The sequence below is a fragment of the Micropterus salmoides genome, unplaced genomic scaffold (assembly GCF_014851395.1).
Source record: "Micropterus salmoides isolate LMB-PRFRI ecotype aquatic unplaced genomic scaffold, ASM1485139v1 Ms_hic_scaffold_16, whole genome shotgun sequence".
In the NCBI taxonomy this organism is placed as follows: Eukaryota; Metazoa; Chordata; class Actinopteri; order Centrarchiformes; family Centrarchidae; genus Micropterus; species Micropterus salmoides.
The window spans coordinates 18,982,019-18,997,472 of record NW_024040707.1 but is presented as its reverse complement, the minus strand read 5'-3'; the positions used below and the strand labels follow the sequence as shown (position 1 = coordinate 18,997,472).

At 42.1% G+C, this 15,454-nt stretch overlaps 1 protein-coding gene across 1 annotated transcript in view; it reads left to right on the top strand.

Annotated features, from left to right (window-relative positions):
- The first annotated feature begins 2,774 nt into the window (after positions 1-2,774).
- Positions 2,775-15,454, top strand: part of LOC119905502 (adenylate cyclase type 6-like) — a 37,106-nt gene continuing 24,426 nt past the window's right edge. The window contains exons 1-3 of the mRNA XM_038722604.1: positions 2,775-3,024; positions 5,224-5,415; positions 5,497-6,379. Of these exons, the coding sequence (XP_038578532.1) occupies positions 5,498-6,379 (882 nt within the window). The 5' untranslated portion in view covers positions 2,775-3,024; positions 5,224-5,415; position 5,497. The remainder of the gene's footprint in view (positions 3,025-5,223; positions 5,416-5,496; positions 6,380-15,454) is intronic.

Sequence of the window (15,454 nt, the reverse complement as noted above, 5' to 3'; positions counted from 1 at the left end):
TACCACCCCCCCCCCCCCAGAAAACGCTGTTTTCAACGGAATGATACGTCTTGTATTTGGTCGCTAAATATGTCCAGGCAGGCAAAAGGATATATGGCATGCGGGTCTTCTCGGTTTTCACTGATCCAGCACTTTGGCCCCCTCCCATCCTGTAAACGCGTTCCATTTACATAGGGCCAATCGACCGCTCCAGTCAGGTACCTTACAGGCCATAAAGCAGACACCTTTTGTGGTTAGAGTTATTTTTTCACTCTATATTTGAAGCAGCTCATCGGTGTTCCTGACAATCTGGGACAAGCAGATATGACATTTGGCAACATCCATAGTGCAAGGATAACGCAAAGATCCTCCTTCTGAAAAGTCCATCATTTGTGCACTGAAGGTTTCAAGTTTCCTTTTCACCCTTGTGTAATTTGCCTGCTGGACCACGATTGGCTACCAAACTAGTTGTGATGTCACAAAATCTTGCTCACGCATGCATGCGTTCAACTATTATCTTAGGTGAACACAGATAAATTTTCCTCCCTCAGAAGATAAATGTAAAAATGTCTTTCTAATGTCAGTCTCTGCACACGCATCACTGAAGGTCAAAGATTCAAGTGTAATAAACACATAAAGGGGGGTTAATACAAATTAGGTCCACCAGGACTTTATTTTGTACCCTCATATGTTGGATGCGCCTATAAACTCTTGGGTATATACCCACACACACACGCACGCACGCACGCACGCACACACACACACACACACACACACACACACACACACACACACAAATTATTTCTATAGTTTTACTGCAGAGAAATACTTTATAGTTTTAGGCGTTCCTACACAGAGAAGTGATGTACGAGACTATTGATGGCCAATGGCGCCGACTGCTGGGCAAACTGACGACAATGGCAATGTGTATTCATATTCATATTTATACATTTAAATATCTGTTCATTTGCACAAAGCTATATAAATATAAGTTGACTTTAAAACTCTCCCATCAACTGTAATAATAAGTGTTTATTATGGGTGTTGTAATTTAACTTCTTCACAACCCATCATACTAGTTGTAACTGTATAAAAGAATGTAACTGCTACAGGTTTCTGCTTTCTGCAGCCACAGCCAAGTTTACCCACCACTCAATATCATTCCCTCAAGTGTATTTTTTGTATTTGATGTAATTGTGATTTTCTTGTGTCAATATTAATGATAAACCGATTAATCAGATATCTGGCATTTTGAGATAATTGGCATCGGCCAATACCTGTATTGACAGGCCGATGTCTGCGGAGCCATGAGCAGGAAGCCATGTCAATGTGGCTGCTGTGGAAAGATGTTAGCGGTCTCCCTTGTGAGTTTTGGGAAGGCGGTGAAAAAGTTAGTTTCAAGCCTCAAATTTCCTCATTCACCATCATCTTTTCTAAATGTTAACAGGTTTCTCACATCCTAAATGACAGCTAATCTATAACCATTACTGGTTAGCGTTATTAGCCAGCCTATATACTACTGTAAAGAATAATGTAATGAAGTCACTTCTGACAAAGTGTAGGCCTACCTCGCTCTCCCATATATGGCACGTTCTGAAATCTATAACCCAGAGTAATTCTCTATTTAATTAATTAATTACAATTCTATCTAAAACAACACTTTACTGGATAAAATAACTGTGTATGTTAGATTGTACTCTGCATGGAATAATGGAATTATACATGACCTTTCTTCATTTTGATATCGGCATTATTGACAGCCCTGCTCTGTAAATAAGTCCATACATATAATATTGGTGGACCACTAATCAATACAATTTGTAGTTACTATATATTTTGGCGTTTAAGGCACCTTTTCTTTTACTTTTTTCTTGCAGCATGATGTAGGTTTTATCTTGGTTTGAAAATGCTTTTGAAAAGTTATGTATCTATGCATCTGTTCTTGTGATTCTATGGCTGTGACACTTGAATTTCCCTGCATGGGAATTTCATTAGTAAAAATAGGCTATTGAAGTAGCTGTGCAGAGAGTTGTCTGTCCCGTAAGCCTACGATAATTACCATAACATTGTAAACTTCTTGGCCTACAGTAGTTTATATTTTTTTTATATTAATGTTATGGACTATATTGTGTAACAACTTACTGTAACCTGATGTTTAATGTTCCTGGTGGGATCCTCATGGGTGTGTAGTTGTTTTAAAGGGTGAAAAGTCAACATCAGAGTACTCTGTGTCAACACCAGCGTTGCCTTACTGGTTTACAAATTAAACTCAATCATGTGATGAGATACTTACAGGCTGGCTATACAGTCATTAAACCTGATACATTGAACCTACTATTTTTCTTTAATGCCTTGCTGTTAAATAAATAAATAGATAATGAATGTAAACACTTAAAATACTGCTTTGGGAGAGCTTGGCAGTGATTATACATCTTTTCCACTAGGTGGTGCTATAACAATGTCTGAATGTGATTTATGGCAGCATTGTACATAGAGGTTCATATTGTTTCCTGCCACTTAAAAAGTTTTGTTGTACTTTGACTGACAAGGTGGGCTGATGTGAAAGTGAGGGGGGAAAAGTAAAAGAACAAACGGACAGCGTTGCAGCGTGTAAATCCCACATGCCAGAGGGGCACACTCAAGCCGCCTCTAGAGGGACTCCTGTGTTCACGAATGGGAGTGCAGCTTGTGTGAGTTTGTGTATTATGTGTGTGTGTGTGTGGAGAGAGAGAGAGAGAGAGAGAGAGAGAGAGAGAGAGAGAGAGAGAGAGAGGGAGAGAGAGAGAGAGAGAGAGAGAGACAGACAGAGACAGAGAGTCGAGGAGGTTGTACTGGGAATGTACTGTGTCTCTGGCTGCGAAGAGTGAAGGTTGCCCGGCCAATAACGCAGTTTCCCCCTTCCTCCGAACGAAACCTCCCCCCTTTCCCAGACGGACAGACCCGTCTGAAGCGTGTGACCGCTGCTGCGTGGAGACTGAACACGGAGCAAAAACTGGAGCTCCTCCGCAGTGTCACAGTTACTCCTGTAATCGAGGATGTCCAATGGTAAGTCCACTCACTGCCTCTCTTAAAGCGTTCCCGCGGCTCTGTTGGGCAACTGCTCTGCACAATGTTAATTCGTTGCAGGCCGGCTGGTCTGAAATGCAGTAAGAGGATACAGCAGTCCCAACAGCTGACTTGTAGCTACTACAGTGTTTTGCTGTGACGATTGCGGCGGCGTCAGGGAGCCTGAACTGTCCTGCGGGACTGTAGCCTACACATTGGTCCTTATAGCAGGAGCAGGAGATTCTTTTACACTTTTTTTAAAAAGACCCAAATCAGCCGGTTTACAGTTTGTATTTTGGCACACAGCATTTTCACCAATCTCCTCTCGTCCAGTGACCTGTTTGGACGTTTATACAGATGGAGACAGGCCCAGTGTGCATAGCCTATGGAGACCCCGTTATCACTGTGCTTTAGTCCTGGACCTCACATCCCCGCGATAGCAGGAGATCCACTGCCAAGGCTGAAGTTGCCCGATGGAATGTTTTCCTCCTGATAGGCTGAGTCGGTTGATGTGTGTCGAGCTGCACTTTCCTTTGCAGCCTATACAGTCCGGACTGACTCCAGGCTATCCAGTCGTACAGTGTCTCCATGTGTAGTGTGGTTTGAGAGGCTTCATGTGAACATGGTGGAGCTGTCGACTTTGCCTGCAGGCTACTTTGGAGCGTCCTCTTATGTAATGCGCTTCGGCTGACTGCCTGCATCACAACAGCCTGGGCCCACACGTGTAATTGCTAAACATGTGTTTATTTAACATCAGGCCTGTGTAAGCAATGGTGACGGAGGTGGGTCTGTCAAATGACCAGCACCCCCACCCCCACCCCCCCACCCCCACAAAAGCAAGATGTTGTTAGTCTGTGCTGAAATGTAAGTGAACGCATCACTTACATCATTTTCTTCATTTGTAATGCATGCAGGACGGCTGACTCAAATCGGCTCATATGTGCCTACAGAGTTCATATTCTATGGCAGATGCTTGTATTACATAAGAGCCGCATGCCACTGCCTGACCTGTCGCAAATGTATCAGATGTGAGTGGAGGACTAAGGTTATTCCTGCAGGAAGCGTGTAAGCTCGGAGCAGAAGGAGAACAGCCACATACTAAACTGATGCTCCCAATATGAAATATCACGCTGATTTTCGGTGTAGTTTGTAATTAGTTCGGGTTATTTTTTATTTTAGAAGGAGTTATATTATTTATTGCTATCAATAAAATGTTTTTCTAAGCAGGGACACGTTTTCAAGGTTGTTCTGTTTAATAATAAATATGTATTTTAGACACAATCCATGAACCGCACTGTGTATCTGAAACCACTCTTTCAATTAGTTAAAAAGAAAAAATATTGTGTGGTGGATGAGCAACTCACAGTACAAGCTGCTGTTGATGTGGCCATGTGTGCTGTCTATGGGCGCTCTTCCCACTGTTTGTCTCAGCTCAGTCAACCTGACAGAGATTTGCTTATTAAGTTTAGAGGTTAGCAGTGTCCTTGACATGTGCTGCCAGAAGCCAGCAATAGTGAGTCATCAAAGCTAATGGGGGAAGCATGGACAATTTAATCTGGACTGAGAGCCCTTGATCTCTGATGGTGCCCACTCAGTGGGCCTTTGTTGTCAAATAGAGCACACCCATCTCTGCCCACTCCAGATGTTAGGGGCAGATTGCAGTGATCAAGCGTAGTGGAGTGCTATCCACTGAGAAGACTTGTTAGTCTCCTCCGAAAAGCCCCCCGATTGTAAATGTTCAAAAAATTCATCAATCAGTGGAGAGTTTGTTGAAATGGGACTGTGTTTAACTTTTATGGTTTGATGACAAAATTGACTTGTGGCACCTGCTGCATGAGGCAATAATTGGAGGAGAATTTGTTGTCACAGTCCAGTGTTTTGCAAACAACAGATCATTTCCATGGCAATGCTGTCCCAGGCTGGTGGGGGAAGTTGATGAGGGAGAGTAGAACGGACAAGCCACTTTCTAGAGAATATTTCCTGACTTCTCTTGATTGTCAAACTTTCTGCCAGAGAGTCATACATAAAGACGCGCACACGCAAACACATCAGTAAACAAAGACATTAACAGATGCCATGCGACAAATGTGTGTTTTCCTTGATGTTTACAGTAATGTATCCATAATCATCTTCAGGTGATATTTCCTCAGGCGGTGTTAGCTCAATATCATAATGTGTATTGTTTGTATGTTTTCACAGGAAAACAGGTGGTCTTTAGAGGCACTTGGTGGTGTATAGGGCTGACACACTGACAACATAGACAGACGGCTGAAACACAGACTCATCTTTGATGCCTCTGGCCAGTCTGAGCTCATGGTGTGTGCCAGCTGGAATAAACTAGTGGCCTGGCCAAAGAGCAAATTGTTGCTGCACACAATAAAGCCCACACAGGTGAGAGGATCCTTACTTTTCTATACCAGTATGTCTTAAACGTTCTCCATCTGTGTGTTAACGTCCATGTGTTTTGCTTAGGATGTCGTGGGCCAGAGGCCTCTTTGTAGGCAGAGTGGATGAGCGAAAGACAGCATGGGGAGAGCGCAATGGCAAAAAGAGAAAGGACAGCTCTTCACTGTGCAACCCACACTACATGAGCTGCCTGAGGGACCATGAGGACCTGGAGCTCCCTAATGCAGCCTCCCAGCATTACCATTACGGAGCAGGGACCAGTGGGGGTAACTTTGGCTTGCGCTGTGGCTGGCAAGAGGACCACTATGGGAAGAGAATTGGTGGCGGTGGAGATCTGGGTCTAAAGGCTGTGGACCTGGGCTTTGAAGATGGTGAGCTCAAGGGCAGGAAAGAGGAGGAATTAGAGGGCAGCTGCAAGACAATGACTGCAGCAGACTGCTGGTGGCGGGTTATGTGGGTTTTCCAATCCAAGAAATTTCAGTCCGCCAAGCTGGAGCGCCTGTACCAGCGCTACTTCTTCAGGCTCAACCAGAGTTCTCTGACCATGCTGATGGGGGTGCTCGTGGTGGTGTGTGGGGTGATGCTGGTCTTCCACTGCGTCCACACGACCCCCGACGTGGCCTACGTCTCAGTACTCTCTGTGGCCATGGCGCTCTTCCTGGCCATGATGGTGGTTTGCAACCGCAACGGCTTCCACCAGGACTACATGTGGATTGTGAGCTACCTGGTGATTGGGGTGCTGATTGTGGTGCAGGTTTTTGGGGTGCTGATGATGTACCCCCCCAGTGCTTCAGAGGGCATCTGGTGGACGGTTTTCTTCATCTACATTATCTACACGCTGCTGCCTGTCAGAATGAGAGCTGCTGTGGTTAGTGGAGCTGTGCTGTCCACTATACACGTAGTGACCGCCTGGCAACTCAACCAAGAGTACAAGTTCATTTTCAAGCAGGTAAGTGGTGGCAGGAATAACACAGAACACTAAATCATATCTGTTAGTTTGTGTTAGGTGTGGGTGATATTGATGTTATTATAATAACATAATAACATTTCTGTTAACTGACACAATTAATCGATCAACAGATAATAACCGTTTTCTAAATCGATTTTCAGGTATGTGATTTTAAAAGCGACTATTTCTTGCTTTTTTCCCCCATTTTCATAAAATTGTAAACTGAAAAAACTGTCGGTTGGACAAAACAAGAAATTTGAGGTTGTCACTATGGGCAGTTGTGGGAAAAATTTTATAGACAAAACGACTAATCAAGAAAACAAGCGGCGCATTGATCGATGATGGAAATAATCTTGAGAAATTCAGTTGAGAAAGTGTTTACAGATAAAATAATACTACATCTGAAAAATACAAAATTGCCAGAAAGCATTACTGCTCATTGATTTGCAACATTTGCCACGATGGTCTCATGCAACCAGTGATATAAAGAGATGTAAAAGATTTGGCAACATCTGTGAAGGTAGCCAAATAACTAAGCCGAATGCACTATTTAGTCATACTTTTAACTTTATTCTAAATAAAAATACTTGCATGTTGTTATTTGTGAAAAAGGGGAAAAATTAAAATTACTTTTAAATTCCATTCACTAACAAAGACCATGCCAATGTGAAGGATGAAAAGGTAGTTTATTTGGATAATGAGGAGTATTTATGATGGAGGGATCGAGTGGAGAGGGATGAAGGGGTCGAGAATGGAGGGATGAAGAAGGTTGTTAAGGGTTTGGTGGCCGGAGCGGCTATGAACCCTGGGTCGAGACTCAGGGTGGCGGCTCGTCTCGATAAGCGACTTGTTTATCAACCCTCCGTGGTTCCTGTTGTAGAAAAAAGACAAAATGATCTCTTTGGCAGGATTATGGATTTTAGCGTGAATATCTTTGATGATGGGAGGAAACCAGAGCACCTGGGGGAAACCCACGCAAACACTGGGAGAAAATTGAGCGAGGTCTCAGCACAGGCCCCTCTTGCTTTGAGGCCGCAGTCCTTTCCACTGCGCCACCGTGCTTCCCATTAAAAGAAGTGAGAAAACAGGGTTTGGGGAAGAGAGATGTGAGAACTGAGGAACAGGAGACAAAGGGGTTAGACAGGCATATATATGTATGTGCATGTGATTGGATTTGAGAGGCACAGGTGGCTGAAATGAGTGAAGCACGGGTGGTTGGATTGGTGGAATTGAATGAGGCACAGGTGGTCGAATAAGTAAGAGAGCGGTCCTTTTCCTGAACTGTAGTTATATATCTCCATATGTGTTTTGTACCCAATAATGACCTGCAATAAAAATATTCTTACAAAATACTCACATGTACATTATACAGTATTTATAGTGAATAGGAAAGAAATCTCTGTAATTGGTCCTCGTGTCGGCACTGGATGCCTTCAGTGTAAGTGGGTGGGGGCAAAATCAGTGTTTGTTTTGTGTAAAAATGCATTCCAAAGTTTGAAAATGTGAATGGAATTTTGGGAGATTCACACTTAATTTGTCAGACTGCATACACTTCTTATCAGTTTTGGCTCAACAGGAGGAACAATAACAGCAGCCAATAACTCTTTTACTGGCCACTTGGGCATGTGAGACAGACTTGAAAAAATTTAAATCTATCCTTTAATCGTTTTGACACTTTGAAACTGAAGCCCTTATCAAAACAATCAGTTGTTTTGTAGTAAAATTTCATTCTTGATTATGTCTTTTCGGATCCAAGTTGCTGCTAAATGGACAACCATCTTTGACAATGAACGTGAGCATTTATATTCATGAAAAAACGAGACACATTTTTCAGACTCGTGCTACTCAGGGCCCACCATTATCACCCTACAATTGAGCACAATGTTGTTACTGTATTCACAAATGGAAACGCCCTACTTTCTCTTTCCATCAATATAGGACAAACATTGTACAGACTCCTCAACCACGTTTCCATGTCAAAGGTGCCGTACTAAAAGTAGATGGTGCTGTAGATCTCGGCAGCTTTTCAAATGAGATTTTTAATGAGCCTATGTTTTGTGCTGTAGGGCAGCCATTGGCAACTCTGTTGGGGTTTGTGGAAGGTCATCTGGGTTGAATGAGCCCGTTTAGCTGCACTGTGGAGGAATATCATGATAATGTAGCATGGTGCCATTCAGGCCGCAATTCCCTAAAACAAGGAGGCTATTGTAGTAAAATGTAACAGGGTGGGGTGGGATACCCGGATTGTGCAATGAATTTGATGGAAAACAGGATGATTACTTCTTCATATTGGAGGCTGCGGCAACCCCCCCCCCCAAAAAAAAAAACATAACAGATTTAGACATTTATAATTACTTCAGCTCCCAACACAATGAAAACATTTCTTCATTTCTTTTGTCTGTAAATTCTTTGTAGTTGTTAGTCCTCATTGATTTTTCTTCTAATGTTCACTGTGTTTGTGTTAAAAAGATATATTGGATCAGATTGTACTATTCAATTCTACTTAGGGATTAAGAAAGTATTTATCTGCTAAACCTCCAAAACAGAAGTAATGAATGACGTTTTTGTAGGGCAGCAACAAACTATTTTGTCCATCTGTCGACTATGTTGATTGATTATTTAATTACTCCATAATGCACATGAAATACATATCACAATTTTCCAATTACTTGTTTTGTCCTGTCCTGGTCCTGGTATTGTGCATGCTGGCTCACTGTCACACTGCCGTGGCTTACTGGGACACTTGAATAGAACTGAGCCATCAGCTACAAGGGCTATGATATGAATGATCTTCACATTAGTTTTTTATGTAATCCACAATTTTCCGGCCATGTAATTGATGTCATAGGTCAACCTGCCATTAAGAGCTGTGTAGTGTAGTATAAGAATTTAATTTGTACCGTTTTGTCAGTCACTGGAAGGTTTTAGTGTCCCTAGACGGCTACGTGTTGAGTTTACACGACGTTGGGTTCACTGGAAGCAATATATTTGAAAGGGGGGCACTGAGGTGTTCTTGTTTGTTTAACTCTGAAATACAGAATGAGTAGGATTTGTTGGATGCTGTTTGTAAACACACTACTCAAAGGTGGCCACTACTCCCTGGCTCAACCAGCGAGAGAGAGAGAAATACAGAGTGAGAGCAGCGGTGAGCTAGAGAGTGAATGAAGAGAGAGAGCGGCATTAGAATGACCACGGCAGTGACTCAGGGACGTAAAACTTTATTTTCTGATTGTTTCACTGTGGTTACGCTCTAAAGCACAAATAAACACGCCCACACCTCCTCACGACCCTGCGGGAAGGAGGTACGTTGCCGGATTTTGTGTGAATGCAGCCGAAGCGCACTCTTCATCCTGTCTGCTGTAGCTCAGCCCTGCCATCGGTCAGACAGACACACAGACCGGCAGCTCTTTATACATCCATGACACAGACAGAGAGCAGAGGAGAGAGACTGCGACAGTGAAGTAACCTGCTCGCTAAGTTATTTAGAAACACAAGAGTCGATCTCACACCCTGTGAGCTGTTATTGGCTGGGGGCTACACACCCACTGCCCAAAGTAGGTCATAAATGATTATTGTATATTATAATTTTATTATTACCTCTACCAAGGAGGTGATGTTTTCAGTGCCTTTTGTTAGTTTGTTTGTCTGTCAGTAGGATTACCGAAAATCTGCTGGCCCTATTTTCATGAAACTTGGTGGAAGGGTGTAGCATGTGCAAAGGAAGAACCTATTACATTTTTGGATCCAAATCATGTGGTGGATTCACAAATTATTTTTCATTTTTGTTAACGTTGCTAGATAATTGTAACACTGGTGTTGGCAAAATTAACTGAAGTTGTCGTGCACGCCCCAAAGTGCGCAAACCCATCATAATTAATGTTAATGGTGTTCCGCAACAAACATGCAACATAACATAACAGCCGCCTCAAACATAACTGCAGAAACAAATGCAGGTATGGAAGAAATAAGCATTTAAGGATGTGATTTTTTTGTTGGATTAATCCGGAATTACCGGTGAGGAGTACATAACAAATGCACAGCTGAGATGACGAGACACAACCATATTTCGACATACTGTAATTCTGATAGTTTTGGGAATATGTCCAGACCGATTTGCACATCATGGACCAAGACTCGACTACTGGCTTTAGTGGAGGTCTGGCCTCTCTAAGTGCCCTTGTAGTTTTCGTATGAGTCTATGCATTGTTTTCTAGGAAAATCCAACTCATTCTGCCTTTAAACAACATTATTGTTTTTAATGTCAAATTTGTTGCATTTGTTTAATATTCATAAACATAATTTCTATTCACATTTTATGGAAATTAATGATAATATTATTCTAAGACACTTACTGTTCAATTATTTGGCATTCACTGACATGCTTTTTTAAATGATATTTCAAAAAGTTAGCTGGCCAAAAAAGGTTCAGAACCACTGGCCTACAGGCTGTTTCAGAGGCCTTTTCATCCTTCCAAGAATGAAAGAAATGTGACAAACTTACATACGTGTTTTAATTTCTGTATGAAGTGGTCACACCTGGGGTTGAACTTTGTAGAGACATATTATTGCTTTTCTCTACCATTGCTATTAAGCAACCAGATGAATGTGGAGCCACTCTGAATAAGGCAATATTGACATAACTCTACTGGTCCAGTGAGCTTGTGTGTTGTTAAGTGCACATGCCCCAGACTAGACAGGGTGACTACAGGCACATTGGTCTGTTGCCTCTGTGGACTCCAGTCCTGGTTGGTTGCATTGGTCTTCTGATGATGGACTGCTGCCCTGCCTGGGGGCTTGGACCCCCAACACCGTACGTTCCAGTTCCCTGAGCAATCAATGACATGGGCCTCACACTGCTCGGCTAGAGGCTTGCTCTCTCTCATAGGCTTTTAATAGAGATGGTGGGAAGGACATCAGGTTTGCTTGGGGTTGTGTTGTGCCCTTATCGACCATTTCACACGCATCTGTACAGAAATCCTTTTAGATGAAGAGGAGTTTCAGGGGGATTTCTTTATTTCCCTCTCTCTCTTAAGATAAGAGCAGCACAGTGTGTCATTTAGTTGTCCCTCAGTCTGGCTACAAGCTACTCGCAGCTGTAAGAATACAGAAGGACTCCATTCAGTCTGTCACACCCTCTGCATCACACATATACTCTCACACAAACTGTGTGGCTCCTGGCGTCACAAGGCCAGACTCTCTGATCTGGGAAAGCTTCTTCTGGGACCTCATCATCATCCAGCCCTCTCTGTGTCCCAGTCTCGTTTTTTTCTCTCCCTGCAGAGACGTTCATGCAGGATCAGAGCTGAGAAGATGTGAGAGCGATGATGGCGAGGACAAAAGAGGTCTTTGTGACAGACCTCCACGATGAAGCGGGGGGGTTACAGTAGTGACAAGGGGACAACCACGAATGGAGAGTGTGAAATAATGCTGGGCTGACGCACCCGGCTGTAAAAGAGATGCCAGTCTCTTCTCTCTCTTTTTTCTTCCTCCACTTTTCTCCCTCTTTTTCTCTGAGTCATAATTCCATTCTCACAAAATCCCCCTCAGATGGAGTGGCCTTTTATTTCAGAGATTGATCTGACGCTACTCATGGGGATTGTTTCAGTAGATCTCCATGTTTCACCGCTCTGCTCTGAAGGGCCTCTGAAATCTACAGAGAGATGAAGGTATAACTGCTCTCAGGAAGAAGCGAGTTACACTGCCGCTGTTATCTGAAGGGCCTCCACTATCCTACAGGAACAGGTTTCAGAGAGACCTCATTCATTCTTACAGTTGGTGTCTGGTTATAATGAAAGATTTTGACTTAGACAGGAGAGCTTGGGCTGTACTCGAGCCTTGACCTTCATGTCCTCTGTAGTAGCTACCACACTGAATACTCATCCCTGGTGAAAAATATGTCCAACTCTTATTGTACCATTTCATTTCTATGATTACATTTTTTTTCTCAGATTCCATTGGAACTGTCTTGTCTCAAACTCAGTGCTGCTCAGACTTGGACTTGTCTCAGACATAATTTATCTTGACTACAGCCCTACAGTAACATAGTAGTCTCATAAAGCTGGCTCACAATTTTTGCTCGTTTTGGACAAGCGTTGTTTCAAGTGGACTTGACAAGAAATTATTAAAGGTTCTCCTTCACAGAAACAAATAAAGCAAAACAAACTTTTTCTTTTGTCTACTTGCTGACCTGTGTTTGGTCTTGGCCTCCGATTTGCAAATAGGTTTCTTAATTAAATTAATATTAGTGTATGAGAAAATACCTTATTAATTATTGCTCTTACTGAAGCATCACACTTTACAAAATGTCTGGACAGTAGAGCTATTATGTAACGATACCTAATACAGACTTTGGAATATAGTTTAATCAGTAACTAGTTATCAATTAACTGCCATAGCTATAGTATGTTCAATTCTATTGGCTTTTGTGATTCCTATTGGGACAATAAAGTATATCTTATCTTAAATGACATAAAAATTGAAGGTAAAAAAAAGTCATGAATAATGAACAGTTATTCTGTAAATGATCAGTTTCCTCTTCTAATTAGAGATGCACCAATTGCATTTTTCTGTCCGATTCCTGACCTGCCGATTATGATTTTCTTTCTTTCTAAAAACTATAATTGACAGCATACACAAAAAAAATTGTGAATTTCCTTTATTGGAAAATTATCTTTATTAGGATCCCATTAGCATTTTCTGACTGGGATCATTTCAACTGTACGTTCATTATTAAACATTGACTATTAAATAACTTTTATTTTATCCAAACTGCAGCAGATTACAGGACCTTCTCTTGCTCAGACACATCTCAAAATAAAAATTGCTTCAGGTTAGGTTGCTGGATTTCCACAGAATGGCAATGTAATTGTTGTGGTGGGGGTATATTTGTATTTTTTATTTGACAATATTTTAAAGAATACATTACCCTATTTCTAGTACACTGAAAAAAAGCTCGAGTGGAGTGTGTTGCCCTGCCGCATCGCATGCTGTTGAAGATAATAGCGAGTGGTGCTGTTGTCGGTGGGTCTGTCTGCAAGGCCCTTTATACATGTAAACGGAAACAAATTTGGAATTAAACCCTTTAGCTTGAAATGGAAAGTAGTATTGATTTGGTTAAGTTGTTTAAACTTGAAACTATGAGTTAGAATAACTCAAAGTATGAAGTTGAAATTATAACAAGTTCATTTAACTAAAAAAACTACGTTGAGACAACTAGAACACTGTAGTTATATCAACATTATGAACTTGAATTTATGAGTTGAAACAAAGGCAATCTTCAAGTTAAGTTAACTTGCATTTTCAAGGCAGCAGGTGAACTTGCATTTCCAAGTTCAACTAACTTGAAATGTCTTATATTTAGTTATCTTAACTTTAAAATGTGAGTATAAAAGCTGTAGAATTGTTTGTCTGACAAGAAAAAGCAAGTTTCCTTGAATGGACAATGTAATAAAGTTCAAACGATAAATAATCATTAATTAGAGTTGAGTTTACTCATAGTTTTAAGGCAGCAATTGAAAGTTTTTAAGTTGAACCACCTTGATAATTTTTACAGTGTAGCCATGTCATTTCTTATCTCACTATTTCTGACTCTATTTGTCAGTTTTATAAAGACATGTTTTTATTTTTTTTTTCACCCGCGATTCCGTGTCCTTTTTTATTTATTTATTTATTTGTTAATTACCAACTGTGGTACTCAATGACATTGGCACCAACAGCTGTGTTCACTGTGTCTTTAACTGTTTCGTGTTTGTAAGATTTCCACCGTGTCCGCGTCTTCTAATGTAGCCTAATACAAGATAGTGTCTATCTTGTCTGAGCATTACGTCTTCTTCACTCACGGTGAAGAACTACGGCAGGCCTACAACATGTTTTAGCATGTCCAACGAGGGTTAAAATGAAGGGCAACTGGACTTGGTTGAAGATACTGGAAGACGTTTCGTCCCTTATCCAAAGGACTTCTTCAGTTCTGACTGACTGGCAGGGAAACTCAGCTATTTAACCTCAGTGGGGTCGTTATCCCGGGTCATCGATACCGCTGGTTCGTTAGTGTTCCTTGGTGTTGTGACGACAGTCGTTACAGTCGTTGAGACTACCTGTGGCCAAGACTGAACTAAACATACCAACAAGCGCCCAAGCCAGAGAGAAGGAACAGAACCACCTGAAGGGGGCACTTACAGCCTGTGGATACCCTAAATGGTCCTTTGTGAAAACAGCCACAAGATCCAAGAAGAACAAAACTACAGGGGAGGAGGAAAAGAAGGTCAAACGCAACAACATTGTGATTCCATACGTGTCTGGAGTATCAGAGAAACTAAGGAGGATTTTTAACAAACATAACATCCCTGTGTTTTTTAAACCCAAGAACACACTAAGACAGATGCTGGTACACCCCAAAGACCGCACACCCAAACACAAGAAAAGCAATCTAGTGTATGCGGTCCAATGCAGTGAGGAATGCACAGACCTGTATATTGGGGAGACTAAACAACCACTACACAAACGCATGGCTCAACACAGAAGGGCCAACTCCTCAGGTCAAGACTCTGCAGTCTACTTACATCTGAAGGACAGAGGACACTCGTTTGAGGACCACCAGGTGCACATTTTAGACAGAGAAGATGGATGGTTTGGAAGAGGTGTCAAGGAAGCCATCTACACCAGGGTTGAGAAGCCGTCATTGAACAGGGGAGGGGGTCTACGCCACCACTTATCCCCCACTTACAATGCTGTCCTTTCATCACTTCCCAGGAAACTCAACAAACGTAACCCATTGGCCTCAGGTGAAGATACCAACGATGGTCGTTCAGTCTTGGCCACAGGTAGTCTCAACGACTGTAACGACTGTCGTCACAACACCAAGGAACACTAACGAACCAGCGGTATCGATGACCCGGGATAACGACCCCACTGAGGTTAAATAGCTGAGTTTCCCTGCCAGTCAGTCAGAACTGAAGAAGTCCTTTGGATAAGGGACGAAACGTCTTCCAGTATCTTCAACCAAGTCCAGTTGCCCTTCATTTTAACCCTCGTTGGATAACTATGACCTGGATGACTGAGAATCTTCATAGACATGTT